This window comes from Erpetoichthys calabaricus, chromosome 13 (assembly GCF_900747795.2).
Source record: "Erpetoichthys calabaricus chromosome 13, fErpCal1.3, whole genome shotgun sequence".
NCBI classification, from domain to species: Eukaryota; Metazoa; Chordata; class Cladistia; order Polypteriformes; family Polypteridae; genus Erpetoichthys; species Erpetoichthys calabaricus.
In genome coordinates, this window is record NC_041406.2 from 138,291,053 (window position 1) to 138,308,059 (window position 17,007).

The 17,007-nt window shown below is 37.1% G+C and overlaps 1 protein-coding gene across 1 annotated transcript in view; it reads right to left on the reverse strand.

Moving 5' to 3' along the window:
• tbc1d31 (TBC1 domain family, member 31) overlaps positions 1-17,007 on the reverse strand; it is a 1,102,325-nt gene that overhangs the window by 1,082,296 nt on the left and 3,022 nt on the right. Inside the window, exons 2-7 of the mRNA XM_028817629.2 lie at positions 15,676-15,822; positions 15,470-15,585; positions 13,525-13,703; positions 6,601-6,752; positions 3,265-3,424; positions 2,243-2,443 (exon numbers count right to left, since the gene is read on the reverse strand). Coding sequence (XP_028673462.2) covers positions 2,243-2,443; positions 3,265-3,424; positions 6,601-6,752; positions 13,525-13,703; positions 15,470-15,585; positions 15,676-15,822 — 955 coding nt within the window. The remainder of the gene's footprint in view (positions 1-2,242; positions 2,444-3,264; positions 3,425-6,600; positions 6,753-13,524; positions 13,704-15,469; positions 15,586-15,675; positions 15,823-17,007) is intronic.

Consider the following 17,007-nt stretch of genomic DNA (forward strand, 5'->3'; position numbering starts at 1 on the left):
TCGTCATCTAAAACGAAGTTGTTTCCGTCTTCTGTACGACCTTGTGTAAGGCTTCTCTAGTCTGAAGTCGCGGACAATTAAATTGGTTTGGTAGCGTGATATCGTCTCTCGACTGGAATGTGATTTTAAAGAATATCACTGTAGCATCTAAAAACATCAATCGCCAACACCCCCGATTTAAATTTATACGTCGTTTGTATTTACACCCGCTTTTGCTTTAGGGCTTTTGGATGATCCCATGTATTTTCTTTCTATGCCTTAAAGTGTGTTGGTACTTTCCTGCACACGTTCTAGGGATGGCGCAAAATTTCTCACTTTCTCATGTATATTACTTGTTTTGAGCAATGTCTCAAAATATTTCTTATCTATTCTTTACTACAAGCTTCATTACTCCCCTCACGTTTCTCCTTTTGAACGTTTCCGCTTATTCTCCGTTTTCTTTCCAGTTTCATATATTTGCAGTATGGGCGTCATGTCCTAAAACTGCACTGACGCCGAAGCGCTGCGGCTCTGGAGCTAAGCGCAATGTAACAGCAAATTAGTATTCTTGCTTTGTATATACATTAGATTCAGAAAGTTTTCATACCTTGCCATATTCTGAGCATCACAATGTATTGAAAATGTAATTTTAAATGAATAAACCTGCCATTTTTGCCCATCAATCTACACTCAATGACCTAATGACAAAGTGAAAACGCGTTTTTAGAAAGATTTTCAAATTATTAAAAATCAAAAACAAATACCTCATTCAAAGAAGTCAGTCAGTCATTTTCCAAACCGCTATATCCTAACACAGTGTGATGGGAGTCTGCTGGAGCCAATCCCAGCCAGCACAGGGCGCAAGGCAGGTACAAACCCCGAGCAGGGCACCAGCCCACCGCAGGGCACACACTTGGGACAATTTAGGATCGCCAATGCACCTAACCTGCATGTCTTTGGACTGTGGGAGGAAACCCACGCTGACACAGAGAAAACATGCAAACTCCATACTCGGAGGAACCGGGAAGCGAACCCAGGTCTCCTTACTGTGAAGCAGCAGCGCTACCACTGCACCACCGTGCTGTCCATTCATAGAAGTATTCAAACCATTTATTCGCTGCTTTGTAGAAAGGGCAGCAATTCTAGTCTTCATGGGTAAGTCTCTATAAGCTTTGCACACCTGGATTTGGGCAGTTTATCCCATGGAGTTAAGTCTGTGCTTAAAAGACAGACTTGTGTCAAAGTCACTCCAGTGTTATCTTGGCTGTATGCTTCGGGTCACTGTTGTGCTGAAAGGTGAATAAATGACACCCCAATCTGTGGTCTCATGCACTCTGGCGCAGATTATCTTATAGTGTCTCTCAGTATTTAGCTGCATTTATCATTCCCTCACTTTTGACCAGCCTCCCTGCCACTGCCACTGAGAAGCAACTCCACAGCACAATGCTGCCATCACCATGCGACAACGAAGGAATGGTATTTGACAGGAGATGAGCAGTGCCTGGTCTTCACCAGACATTGAACTTGAGGTGTCATCAATTTTGGTCTCATCTGTCCCAAGAACCTTTTTCTTCATGCTCTCAGTGTCCTTTAAACTATCATATGCCATTTACTCAAGTGTGGTTTCCATCTAGTCACTCTACCATAAACACCTGATTGATGGGAGTGCTACTGAGATGGTCACGGTTCTAATAGGTTTTTGTCACTCAGCATAGGACTACTGAAGCTCTGTTTGAGTGACCATTGGGTTCTTGCTTACCTCCCCTTCTTGCCCATTTACTGTTTGTCCAGACGGCCAACTCTAGTTAGAGTCCTGGTGGTTCCAAAATTGTTCAGGTCACACTGATACTTTAGAAATGGTTTTATCCCCTTACCGTTATCTACAGCATGTCTCACCACAGGTCAACAGAGATTTTCTTGACTTTATGGCCTGGTTTTTGTCGTGACACACAGTGTGAATTGTGAGACCTTATGTACAAAGGGACAAGTGTGCCTTTCTAAACAATGTCCAGTCAATTCAATGTGCACAGGGAGACAACGGTCAAATTACTGACACATCTCAAGGGCAATTAAAGCAAACAGCATGTACATGACCACAATTTGGAGTCTCAGTATTTATATACATGAGAGATTGCAGTTTTTTTGATAAATGTGCAAACCATTCTGAAAACATGAACAGAAGGAACGCCAGTGCTGCATAGTACAATGTGATTCCTCTAAACAAACTAGTTGTGAAAGCTGTATAATATGTTAAGATTCTTACCTTATTAACATCTTGTGTAAGCGACTGTACACTGTAAATATTAAGACTTCCATTTTCCATCAAAGCTACTATGTGGTGTCCATTTGGGCTGATAACTGCAGAACTGATGCCATTGTCAAGACTTCCAATGTCAAATATCAGTTTACAAGTCTGAATATTGATAAATCGCATTATGCCATCTTGACTCAGACATCCAAGGATCTAAAAAGAACAGATACCATTTCATTACGTGCCTTCCTACTGTCATTTGAATATTAAAAAAAAAAAAAACACTTCATAAGCCGATTTAAAAATTGTAAAGTTTTGAGACTGATGGTACTGCTCATGTACCACATGTGTTATGGTTGTGCAATGGTAGAGGAATCAAGGTTAAGGCTTGATGACTGTGTAGTTGAAAGGGTAGAAATGAATTCTGTTCCATCAAAGTCAATAATCTAACCCCTATTTGCAACAGTAGCCATCACCGATGTTTCTTCAACCATGTGACAGACAGAATTTTCAATAAAGTTCAAACAGCTTGTTAAGAGAGACTTTTGAGATGTTGAATCAACTGTATGGAACAGAGCAAAGGAAATCAGATGGTTCAATTATACCAAAGATGTCACGGAAGGACGCTTACAGTATATCTGATGAAGAGGTGAAAAAAAGCTATGCCCTCAATTTTGAAGACAAAACACAACTTGTTTACTATAAAATCAACATTCATCATTCTTCGTATATTAGCAAGTATTTATTTGTTTTCCTGGTGGAAAATATTCCCATTAAAATAAAAAAAACAGAATAGTAAATATGTAACTTTTTATATTGTGGAATAATAGGAGTTTATGGTTGAATAATAAGACAACAGAGTATTTTATTTCAGTATAGCAGAATTATCCATTTTTATTAACTCAATCCTGATAAAATAATCATTTTATTTGGAAGTGGGTTAAATACAAAAGCACTGCTCATCTTCAGTGATAATATATGTAATCTAATATTAAATTAATAATTCATGAAATGCTAAAGTAGACGACACAAACCTGGCTAGATCCACCATCAAAAGGATCAGGGAGAAATTCCACGTGACGAACAGTACGGACTTTTGGTGGCATTTGAATTATTCTTAAAAGCTGCTTGTTATCCAAACACCACAGGTGAAGAAAATTAGATTTTCCGCCAGCAACCAGCATTCGCCCATCTCTGTAATAACATTGCAATGAAACATTAAAAACGAAAAATAATTGTGAAAGGTTTATAGCATCACAGGCTGTTGACATTTTTCTGTTTCCACTTTGGAGTCAAGTCAGAACGTTGCCTCAAAAAAAAAAAAAAAAAAAAAAAAAAAACAATAGCAGAACTAATAATTCAATGAAATAGCCTTTGAGTCAACTGACCAATTATTTTTGACCCCCTGAAATGAAGGGATTGTGTTAAAAAAATGCTTTAGTTACCTCACATTTTTATGCAATCGTTTTGTTCACCCCACTGAATTTAAGCTGAAAGTCTGCACTTCAACTGCATCTGAGTTGCTTCATTTAAAATTCATTGTGGTAATGTACAGAACCAAAATGAGAAAAAAGTTGTCTGTCCAAATATTTATGGACCTAACTGTATTTCCAAAACTAGAAACACGCAGGATCTCCAGTCCTCACACGATCAAGGTTCCAGCACCAGTATAGTCTAAGAACCAGCAGCTTGCCCCACAATATGTGCTTGATACTTAGTGGATGCTGGAGGTGCCACTCTTCTCCTTGCTGTCATGTTATTGGCTTCTGCAATTTGTATCACGCTCAGCATTTGTTGCTGCTCATCCTATCTTTCTAACACCTTCTTGATCAGTTTCTAATGTAGTTCACCATCGAAAATACGCAAACCCCAATAACTCCACAGAGGTGGCTGCCAGCAACATGTTTTGTTTGACCAGTGTGCATTACATCTTAAGCTTTCAATTAAAACCAATATAAAGGTTCTAACCCCAGTGGTTTGCAAGTAATTACATGGTAGACAGACACATTTCAATTTTAAAATATAGATGGATTTGGAACAAAAGATTCAGGGTCAGGCTTTTATAAACCACATGTATTTAAAATAGTGTTTAGAAAAATCTGCAGATAAAAAAGATCTGCATGTTTTTCCAGCAGGAATGTTGAATATCATAGTACAACTGTAATCCTGTATATGTTTTTCATTATGCAATGTTTCTCAAATGACTCAATCTTCATTTTACACAGTCAGCACCACAATCACAAATAACTTTTATCAAATAAGTGGAAACAAAGGAATGAACAACAATGACGTTTCCCTGTGGCACCAATTAGAGTGACTTCCTTTGATCACTGCCAGTCAGTTACTACGATTAATTGCTTGTTTCACGTCTCTCATCTTTCATCAGCTAGGCCATTGGGGATAGCTCTTGGAATAACAGGATATAATTTTGTTTATTTTAATTGTTTTTTCCTAAATAGATAAGCTGACTTTTTTTAATGAAAGACTATTCAAAATATTTTAACATTTTCATTTATGTGTCCGGTCTTTTCAGTTTCTTCTGGTCAGACACACACAAATATTTTCATAGTCAGTTCAATCATTTTGAAAACTGCAATTTAAAGTCCTGGTAGCAGATATAACTTCACTACTTTCTAGCAGCAAAGGATAATAATTTTAGAGGGCAAATGTTTTTAGTAAGGTAGTTACACCTCGAAGATATGGTTAATATCTTATTGTACAAATAAAAAATGTTTTCAATTTCCAATTCTCCCCATAACTGCTTTGCTAAGAAAGAACTAAAAAACAATGTGTAAACATATAGATACTTTTATACATCTTAATGAAAGGGCAGCTTCAAAACCTATATAAACAAAGTCTACACTTTAAATTATATATAAAACCAGTATATCTTTTTCTTCTTCTTCTTTCGGCTACTCCCATTAGGGGATGCCACAACGGATCTTCTTTTTCCATATCTTCCTGTCTTCGTCATCGTGCTCTGGCACACCCATCACTTGCATGTCCTCTCTCACCACATCCAATCTTCTCTTAGGCCTTCCTCTTGCCTGGCAGCTCTATCCTTAGCATCCTTCTCCCAATATACCCAGCATCTCTCCTCTGCACATGTCCAAACCAATGCAATCTCACCTCTCTGACTTTGTCTCCCAACCGTCCAACTTGAGCTGACCCTCTAATGCACTCATTTCTAATCCTGTCAATCCTTGTCACACCCAGTGCAAATCTTAGCATCTTTAACTCTGCCACCTCCAACTCTGTCTCCTGCTTTCTGTTCAGTGCCACCGTCTCCAGTTCATATAACATAGCTGGTCTCACTACTGTCCTGTAGACCTTCCCTTTCACTCTTGCTGTTACCCGTCTGTCACGAATCACTCCTGACACTCTTCTCCACCCATTCCACCCTGCCTGCACTCTCTTCTTCACCTCTCTTCCACACTCCACGTTACTCTGTACGGTTGATCCCAAGTATTTAAACTCATCCACCGTTACTAACTCTACTCCCTGCATCCTCACCATTCCACTGACCTCCCTGTCATTCACACACTTGTATTCCGTCTTGGTGGTCCTACTGACCTTCACTCCTCTCCTCGGCCTCCTCAACCTAATCCCTACTCTTGCTACAGATCACAATGTCATCACAGTCCACGTGGACTACTGTCTGATCTCGTCTGTCAACCTGTTCATCACCAAACCAGTATATATTTATATATATATATATATTATATATATATATATATATATATATATATATATGGTTGAAATAGTTTAATGTCAAATAATGCAAAGAGTACGCGACACGTGTTTCGCCCTAATTCTGGGCTCATCAGGCGTACACACTCTACTGCACTCCCTCTCGGGAATCAAACCTCGGACATCAGCGCTAGAGGCGAAGCCATATATATATATATATATATATATATATAAATAAAATAAAAGTCAGTCTGTCACACATTCACTAGAGAACTAATGGGGTAAGAACTTTGATTTTAGTGTTAATCAAAGGTTCATACCCAATATGTTGTGGAAATTCTGAAAGAGCCCATCTACTGATGATCCACCAGGACATGGTACATACATGTTCAGAATTCAGAATCAAGTGTAAGTTCATATATATTTGTAAACAATGGGCAGAGAGTTTATACATTTATAACTAGCTTTTTGAAGCATTTCATTCTTGGAACATAGGTCCATGTGTTTCATTAGTAAACACTAAAATCCTACCACCACAATACTCAATATCATTTTCTTTCTCATTATTCATAATTTCTGTCCTTCAGACAGTATAGACTGATCTAAAAAATAATAAAGTGATAATAAAGGTTTACTTTTTTAATATGTCACATAACACCAGTTATTAGATGCTGCCTTACCTGGTAACTGCAAAAGATTTATAATGTAGTTTTTGTCCTTCATCAGGCTCAGGCATCTGGTATTTACAATGCAATGTATCACTCTCCCAAGCAAAGATGGAACCATCTTTAAAACAGCTCAAAATGATATTGCTTAGAGGTAAAAAGAAAACCTGGAAGATGAAAAAATATATAATTTTTTACAAGAAAAAAAATAAAATGCCATTAGGTACAGAACTAATACTTTACTAATTGCTTTTATCTTTATACATACACAGTGTCCATCATAAAATACAATCCAGTACCTAGGAATTAGAGTGCCATTACCCTCACTTTAACTATAGAATGACATTTTCCTCGATTAAAAAAAAGAAATAGGTTTCAAAATGATAAGATTATCATAACAGTAGGAAACAAAAACTACATTTTTATTTCTCATGTATTTTCTTATCTCAAGCTATACAGAGCAAGATAGAAAGTACATGCAAAATTTAAAATTTAGAGAATTGCTCAGCGTAAAAAAAAGACGATAGGTGCAAAGCATAACAGATGAGCAAACAGAACATTAATTATAAAAACAAGATGTGTATCACACTGACCGACAGGGGACAACCTATGAAAAGGAATAAAGGGGTTAATATTGACATTGAATTTTAATCATCTAAGCAAGGTACAGAATAGAAGTTGAGGGACATTAAGCTTAGACTTGAATCATTAGGTCTGTGCAGAGAATTGCAATACAATGCATGTCCCTACTGTGACAGGCTAAGGGAATTAAACTTCTTTAGTGTGGAGCAGAGATAACTGAACAGGAACTCATTTCAGATTTTCAAAAGCCATCAATACAACTCATCCATTAGAAGGATTTCATCTAAACGGTAACAGTTAAACATGCTCTAGGACACCTGCAGAACTTAAGAGGAAGTGCTTTTAATAGTGAAACAGAGTCATTGCGAGCTTCATCACAGAAAGAAAGGATTGTGTGAATTTAGAACCACATCTGGAGTCGCATCACTGAAGCAAAAACCCTGATAAATTTTAGAAAAGCTTGATGGACTGAATGGTCTCTCATTTATGTAAAAAACAAATACTAAAAATAATTCCATGTTTACATTTATGCATTTTATAATTAACTATGTTACAGTCAAAACAGCTTTTTATAGTACAATATCGAAAATGCAAAAAAAAAAAAAAAAGTGATTTGTTTATTTACTTTAATTTGAATTCAAACAAAAGCAGCTTTTTATGTTTAAACTAATCGACTTCATTGTTTTTTGAAGATAACTTTATTCTGAAATTAAAGCCTGCAACACATTCCAAAAAGGTTGTGGTAGGTGTAGTGTAGGGTTAACAGCAATGTGTTGAAATAACAAGATGAAGTGAAATTGGTGGAAGTGTGTACGTCTGTCTATCCGGCACGGAAGTGCGAGGCTACAGCATGAAGCTCAAAGAAATCGTCTCTGTTGCCAAAGTGAAACCGCCGAAAAAAGAGAAACTCACTTAGCTACTGATAGACAACAGAGGCGAGCATGTCAGCAAAATGAAACCGCAAAGGAAAAAGAACCTCGCTTAGCCACTAATACACAACCGATGTGATTAATTGATTGAAGTACCAGAATCCATGGTTTCTATGAGCCTGGGCTTTTTACAGCACGGGCTTACACAATTAGTAGTATATAAGCAACTTCCAAAAAATGCCTAGTCCTTAAAGAGCAAGGGTGGGTTGAGGGCCGGCTTGCCAATTTTCCAACAGATGTTTCAGCGAATGTTCCCCAAAGAGAAATAGGTTAGATTTTGTAATATTTTACCCTCTACAGTGTACAATATAGCTAAAAGATTTAAGGAATTTAATTAAATCTCTGTGCATAAAGGGCACAACCGAAAACCACTTTTGGAACGGCATGATCTCTGATCGCTCGGACATGACCATCTTAAAAACCACCATTTTGTCTGCAACAGATACCATGACATACCATGACTTTGGTAAACCTTTGGCATTCGACACTGCATCCAGAAATGCAAGTTCAGACTTTACCATGCAAAGCAGAAGCCACTGTCCAAAAGCGCCACTAACGTCTCTGGGCTTGGTCTCAACTGAGATGGAAAGGAACACAGTGGATCAAGTTCTGTGGTCCACAAAGCCAACACTTCAAATAGTGTTTGGAATAAACAGCCACTGTGTTCTCCAGAGCAAAGAGAAAAAGGACCATCCAAACTGTTATCAACATCAGGTGCAAAAGCCAGCATTTGTTATGGTATGGTGGTATGTCAGTGCTGCGGTGGGTTGGCTCCTGCCTTGTGCCCTGTGTTAGCTGGGACTGGCTCCAGCAGACCCCCCGTGACCCTGTGTTCGGATTCAGCGGGTTGGAAAATGGATGAATGGATGGATGGTATGTCAGTGTCCATAGCATGTGTAACTTGGAGGGGGCACCATTAAGGCAGAAAGATATTTACAAATTTTGGAGTTACATATGCTGCCATTCTGATGTGGCTTTTCCAGCCATGTCTCTGCACTTTCCTGTAAGACAACTCCGAACCCCATTCTTGCAAGCTTACAAGTGCCTGGCTGCATAAGCAGAGAGTGAGGGTACTCGATTGGCCTACCTAAAGTCCTGATCTGTCAGCAACTGAAATACACATGGCGCATTATAAAGTGCAAAATACGGCAACAAAAGCCCCATACTATTGAGAGGCTGAAGACTTACATAACGGATGAATGAGGAAATATCTAATGGCTAAACTTAACCAATGTATGCCTTTAGTGCCCAAACGCCAAATAAGAGATATAAAAAGAAATGGCAATGTGACACACAGGTAAACACTCGACTGCGCCAACTTTTTTAGAACATGTTGCAGTCATCAAATTTGACATGAGTGCTTATTTTCAAGAGAACAATTCACAAGGTAAAACATCAAAAAATGTGGTGTTGTACTGTTTTCAATATAATACAGAGTGATTAGAATTTACAAATCACTTCTTTAGGTTTTCATTAGCATTTTCCATACTGTACAAACCTTACTTTGGGACTGTGTTGGTATTATAACACATTTCATAATTCATCTATTCATTGTTAAAAAAGGTCAAAAACATAAGACTGCTAACTGAAAATTGCAGAAAATGAAAAGATGGTAGGCCTACACTCACCTAGACAACCATCTCTTTCAGATTTTACCACTACGGAAATATTACTGGTCACATTAGCGCAAACAGTCTCTGTGGTTAAAAATAGTCTCCAATTCAGGTCTGGCTCCTTTCCTTATTTAAAACTTCTCCATCCAATCTAAATTGTGTGTATTTTAAAATCACTTACTTGAAATATTACTGAGCGGGAGTGTGATTCTACTTTACTATACTGTTTCATATATTTGTGTTTTGCGCAACCTATTTTTCATTACCAGTATATAATGTTGTGATAGTGTCATGTATAATAAATACAATTTAAAAAACACAATATATATCATGTTAGGAGTATGGATGTAACATCAAGAGAAATTTCTAGCAACTAAGTTGGCTGGCAATAAAAGTTCAAGTTTATATAGTAGATGTTAAAATATAATTGGAAAAAGGGGCTTATCTATAATATAAAGCAAGTATTTCATTGAAAAGTAGACATGCCAGGTATGAGCTGTCCCACCCACTGTATATCAAGCAACAAGTTCAAACATGAGCCACAGAAATCAGAACAAGAAAAAAAAATACTCCACAACTCCTAATAAAATCAATTAAGCAATTGCAATAATAACATTTGTTATTATTACAAAATAGGATTGTGATAACATTAATGTTTTTGCATGTACAAAGTGATTACTCCTTTTCACATAAACATTATGCAGATGTTCGGGAGATGCATTTTCCTACAGTCCAAACATAATGAAATGGCATGAATACAAAAGAAATTCTACTCTGAGTTGTATAATTGCTAAGAACTCCCTTGCCTTGACACATACCCAGCAGCCAAGCAACATTACTGAAGACTTTCTTTTTCTTGTATTTTAAACCACAAACCAAAAAATTTCACATCACTACTGGCATGTTTTATTATTTTGAATTACACACAGGACCAAGACTGTGCTTGTGCAAACCCTCAAATACGCGAGGAGGAATTCATATTTGTTTGTTACACTGCTTAATGATTATTCTGGTATACAACTAGCTTAGTGCTGGGAGGTATACCGGTTCATACCGAAAACTTTTTTATTTTTATTATGATATGGATTTTTCTTATACCGCAAAACTGGTTTAAATAACCTAAACAACGTTTGGAACGTGGCACAGTGGGAAAGTGTTTAAGGGGGGACCTTTTTCACTGCTACACCGCTAAACACGCATGCAACGGAGTACATGCGTTAGTGGAGGTATTGATCGGTGAAAATGGACAGAACATTCTGAAACTGAAGCTGTAGCAGACGATAAAGTTGAACAGGATGACACAGAAGAACTTTTGCTGAAAAAAGGAACCACGTCTGTTGTCTGGAGATACTTTGTTTTTAAAAGGTCGGATGTGGACCAAACAACTATTTACTGCAAATGCCGTGAAGCTAAAGTTGTCGCCGGAGGCGGCAACACGAGCAATTTGCTGCACCACCTTAGCCGCAAACATGCTTTGGAGTACCATGAATGTATGGAACTAAGATTGGCACCCTCCACGTCCTCAGATAAAACTGAAAAAGCTAGAGGACACTCGAGTCCGATGTCACTTGTAGACACGTTCGCTGGAGGTACTGCCTATGACAAAAAAAGCAAGCGGTGGATCGAGATAGCCAACGCCATTACAATCCATATAGCTAACGAGTCAGTGGACAGAGATTGTTAACATTAACAGAAAGTGTAGTTGGTTTACAAAAAATTATTGCTGTTTATTCCTTTTCTAAGACATGTTCAGTGCAATACAACTTTTGACAAGCACCTCTGAATATTTTACTAAGTCTAAATGCCTCATTAGATGGTTGAAAATATGTTGTCAAAATTATAGTTTAAGTTGTTTGCAACATTTGTTCAATAAAAAGGTTCTATATTTTGACTGCAACCGTCATGCAATGTGATTTCTTCTCTTCATTAGTGCCACCCACTTGAAAACTATTACTTTATGGGATCATGCAAACCTGTATTAATACGTGTGTGCACATTAAAATGTTTTGTTGTACAATGTACAATTCTCATGACAGTGGAATAGGTTATTCTTAGCCAGTCTACTGCAGTAATTGCAGTGGAAAATGTGGTTAACATCCCACTCGTTCATGGGGAAAAAAAAACGTGAAACCGGTATAATTTTGAAAAATACCGTGATATAGAATTTTGGTCATACTGCCCAGCACTAACCTAGCTACTTAGTCAGATGACCACACAAACGTCATTTGCAATGAACAAGCACAGGCGACTGTATCAGTGAATTTCTAATAGACTTTAATTGGACATACATTGTTACACGTGTTTTCCTACTTTTATTATAACACCATCAATATTAGGGTTACCATACATTTCAGCACGTTAACCATTTTCCAAACTCTGGAAATTCACAATTAATTAATCTATACTATTCTTTATCTACCTAAGTACTATTCTCATGCACAACTATCTTTACAGATTACATTTTAATTTTTGAAACACTTGCTTGAATATTCTATAAATTTGCACCAATCTGCATAAAAACCTGGCTTCTCAAAGCAGAATACAGTAAGTTAAAGTTTTAATACTGCATTTCCATGATGCTGGATCTAAGTTTAAAGCAATCTATACTAAAAGAATACTACATCCAAAATGTTATATTTTATATATTACTTACCTCATGTAATTTGTAATTATGGCTAAGAAAAAAAAATAGTCTAATGTTTACATGGAGAATGAAGATAAAATTTCTATGTAGTATGGGCATCTAGACCAATATTGGACAACAGCTAACAAAATAAAAAATATGAATGAAAATACACTTCATGTCACTCGTGTCATATAATCCAAATGTCAAGTCATCCAGTTGTATGCTCACAATGGGCAAAAGTCAAGCATTTTTTTGCGAAAACATTGGTCGGGAATCCTGTCTTTAAGTCAACAGCTCAGACTAGTAATTTTGAAGGCATAAAATGCTCAGATTTTCTGGGAGTATTTATTTAAAAATCTTTTAGCAGACAGAACATGCATTTTTCCCATTGTGAGTTTATAATGGGGTTATTTGTTGTGTGGATTATGCAACACGAGTAATGTCAGATTTTTTTCTTGGATGTTTTATATTGTTTGTCGTAATCTACCTTTTGTCTTCATACACTCCCATTCTATCAGAGTTTGTTATCTCCGTTCTCCATGAAAATATGAGATTAAAACTTTTCTTGGCAATCAATACAAAACTACAACTGGTAAGTAACATATTAAAAAATATTTTTTGCCTGGAGTATTCCTTTAACTGCTTAACAGAACAGTACATTCTCAAACTGTTTTGATCCCAAGTTGGTAAAAGCTTCACCTCAATGCAACAGCATGGATGAAACCAGCCCTGACTGGAGCACCGGTCCATCAAAGGATCCACAAACCCAGACTCACACAAGGCAAATGTAAGCTTACTAATTAACATTACGTGTGTTTTTGAGGATGTTTGAGGGTGACCAGAATACCTGAAAAAAAGCTAGGACAATATGCAAAATTCACTCAATGACTGTGTGTGCGATTTGAATCCACCACACTGGATCAATGAGACAGCAGCAGTAAACAATGTGCAACCCATTAAGATCCAAAATGTTCAAAATATCCCCATTACTATAATATTCCAAAACTAATGTTTTGAATGAATAAATTATTTACACAGTCCAGCTCCATTGCAAAGTGCTGCCAACTAAATAAAATATCATTACTCAATATCATTTCAGCAGTGAAGACTGCAGGTGCTCTCTGAAATTAAGAATTCTTGTTTCCATCATCCTTGTGGTTTTTCGCTAAAAAGTCATACTTGTACTGACCTTTTGTATGCCTACAGTCTGACGAACATTGAGTTTCCTTTTCCTCTGAAAGGTGTCTAGATCCCAGAGCTGAGCTGTATCTGATGAAGTGGTGATGGCAAATCTACCAGATCCATGAACTGAGATTGATGACACGGATGATTCATGTCCTCTCATCCAGCTTACAAGCTCCTTAGTAGCTGTATAAAAGATTCAAAGGAGAAAAAAGTAAATAAGACAGTTTTTCCAAATCTGTCTTTAACTTACTGCAGTGGGTTGGTTCCTGCCTTGTGCCCTGTGTTGGCTGGGATTGGCTCCAGCAGACCCCCGTGACCCTGTGTTTGGATTCAGCGGGTTGGAAAATGGATGGATGGATGGATGTCTTTAACTTAACATTTATTTGGTATAATTTCTTTTTATAAACTACCAACTGCATTTCATAAGAAGGCTCTTCAGGAATGGTCATGTTCCGAGATGATATATCACTGTTGTAGGTCTCAGATTATGCGTTCATTGAGGATAGGTAAACTAACTGGTCAAATGGTGTATCCTAAATCATACAGAGCCAAACACTGAGAATACACTAGTGGTGGATGTTAAGCAATGCAAAAGACTACTCTGACATTTACATGTCAATGGCGAGGATGTGAAGGTGGTGGTGGCACGCTCATATCCAATACTTTAAACATGATACAAAAAAAATCCCTTCGAGTAAAGAGAGCTTACCAGACCTGCTCTTTCTGAGAAGTTACTGTAAATATGTTATAGGAAGCAGTGAACCATTTATGTTATTTAAAGCACTTTTTTACCTGCTCCGTCATTATGTGATGTGACAAGATCTCTACAAGGACAAGAAATGGCTGCAAAGTGTTGCAGTGGCAATGGTATTAGTAATATTGCCATATGTATAGAGTACCATGAAATTCTTACCAGCATGTCTGACCAACATGCAACAGGTCATGTACATTGCTTCAAAAAAAATCACAAGATATTACGTCTGCAACTAGACTCATGTAAATGTCTTAAGAATCATTCCTGATCCATTGCATCCCATACTGCCTTAATTTACTCTCCTTCCAACTGGTAAACTGCTTAGGTCCATCAAAGACTGGGACTACCAAATTTAATGACAGTACTTGACCTGACGTGAGATTCATTTCAATGACATTTTGACATTAGTATCTTGTGCACTGATTTAGTGCATACGTGTTTGTGCTAAACGTTTTGCAGTGTGCTATTTTCCTTATATTAAGTTTTACCTGAAAACGTCCACAAAATATACCCATAAAGGTGATGTATTTATGGCAATTAGGTAAGTTAAATGTCATTAAACAGTTCAGTTTTATTTATTTATATTACCTGATTTTTCTGATTTCGGGGTAGTGGGGAAGCTATACAAACCTGAGCAGCACTGTGTGCAAAGCTGAAAAACCCCTGGAGTGAATACCCGTCCATCACATTGCATAAACATAAGCAGTGACCAAATTGTAACTTTCTGAGGTGCAACAGTCACAAAGTAGTCAGCTACACTGGAGATTCCACTTTGCCTCAATATTAATGAGTATGGTTAGGTTTAAAAGTGTGTCAAGCCATTCCATCCAAGGCTGAATCCTGCTTTGGGTTACATAAGATCCTTTTAGCTTGTTCAGAAAATTGATAAATAGATGGCAGTCTCTCTTAAAATCAAACTTGCAAATGGTCAGATCAGAAATAATTGTGAGTGCAGCATAACAGACTTTAACAGAAAAGTAGAATTGGTACAATATGGATAAGTGAATCAGTTCTTCTGCTGTTTAAAAACTATTATAGATGTTTGTAGTCAAAGTCTTTAAAATTAAAAAAAAAAAAAAAGACATCCCAGCACAACCCTATATAAAAGAATCGTGGATTGTCCTTATTTTTTCTTTTCATAATATTATTTTAAATAAAAGTTTCAGTACACTTGTGTTTATACAGTTGTAAGTACCTGTATCATAACATTTAATGGAGTAGTCAGCCAGAGCCACCAAGTATTCCGTACCCCTTCGGAGACAGAAGGCCAGAGCAGTACAAGCCTGACCAGTCTTTTGAACAAGGGTAAACCTAGAAAATGCAATGACATAGTAAAGAATGATTTACTTCTACAATACAATACAATACAAAGTGGCATCATTTTACATTTAACACCCTTACTTGTTTCTGCTAATGTCAAACATGTAGATATTTCCATGATGGTCCCCTGCTAAGAATGCGTCTCCAGTCGTACTGAAGGCAACATGCAAAAAGCGAATGGTCTTGGTGCGGATCCCTCCAGCACTCCGGAAAACATTAACTATAACCCTGTTTAAAAGAAACAAAAATATGGTATATTAAGAAAATATAACTTTCATAAATAAGCAGGGAGCCACAAATAACTTTAAGGATTTTTTTAATTATTCCAAGGAAACAGAAAACACAAATCCAGCATGCATTTAGCACTCAAGTGAGAAATGCATGAAAATTTCATGCCATATATGACTGACACCTAAAATTATGAAGACACTGAGCTAAAGGAATGGGGGTTCAATCTTTGTTTTATAACAAAAGCAAGACATGCAAGCTGTAAGAAGGGGTCATAACTAAAAGAATATATTTTTCAAATGGATCACACTCTCCTAAACCTTCTTATTGAAGAAGTAAATCAGAAACTTTTCTTTAATTTTCCAAGGTTATGTTAAACTAATGCATATTTAGGTTACCAATACCCATATCCTAATCATATTCTTAAAATCATACTGTAAGCTTGTCCAGGGTCGCAGAGGCTTCATATTTCTACCTGTGCTACTCTAACTGTTAACATCCATTTTGATCGTCTCTTATTGCTCTCTGTTGAAAATGTTTTTACATTGTAAAGAAGATGGCAGGTTGAACTTTTTCTCTCCAAAACATTGTCAACCTGTGGCCTGTGGGTTTTCTCCAGATACTCTAACATTCCTTCCACATCACAAATATGTGCATTCTAATTTTACAACATGTTAAGAGTGTGTGTGACAGAGAGAGAGAATAGACTCTTTAAAGGAAACACACTTCTTCCATGGTTAGTTCCTGTGGGGGGTCTGGACCCCTGCTGTCCTAACTAAACAACTTTCAAAATATTAGATTATGCTGGACAGAGCTGTGAAAAAATAAGTGCACCCCATAAAAAGGTATGTGTTTTGTATGTATGGATATTTGATTTTCTTCTTCTTTCAGCTGCTCCCATTAGGGGTTGCCACAGGTGATCATCTTCTTCCATATCTTTCAATCCTCTGCATCTTGTTCTGTTACACCCATCACCTCCATGTCCTCTCTCACCACATCCATAAACCTTCACTTAGGCCTTCCTCTATTCCTCTTCCCTGGCAGTTCTATCCTTAGCATCCTTTTCCTAATATACTTAATTTTTAAAAAATGTTCTTCAATTACTGTTTTTTCCAGTTGAGACTGTTGGCAAAGGTAAAACCTTTTCGTTGTACTTTAAGAAGGTCACACATGCTTTTATTTCAC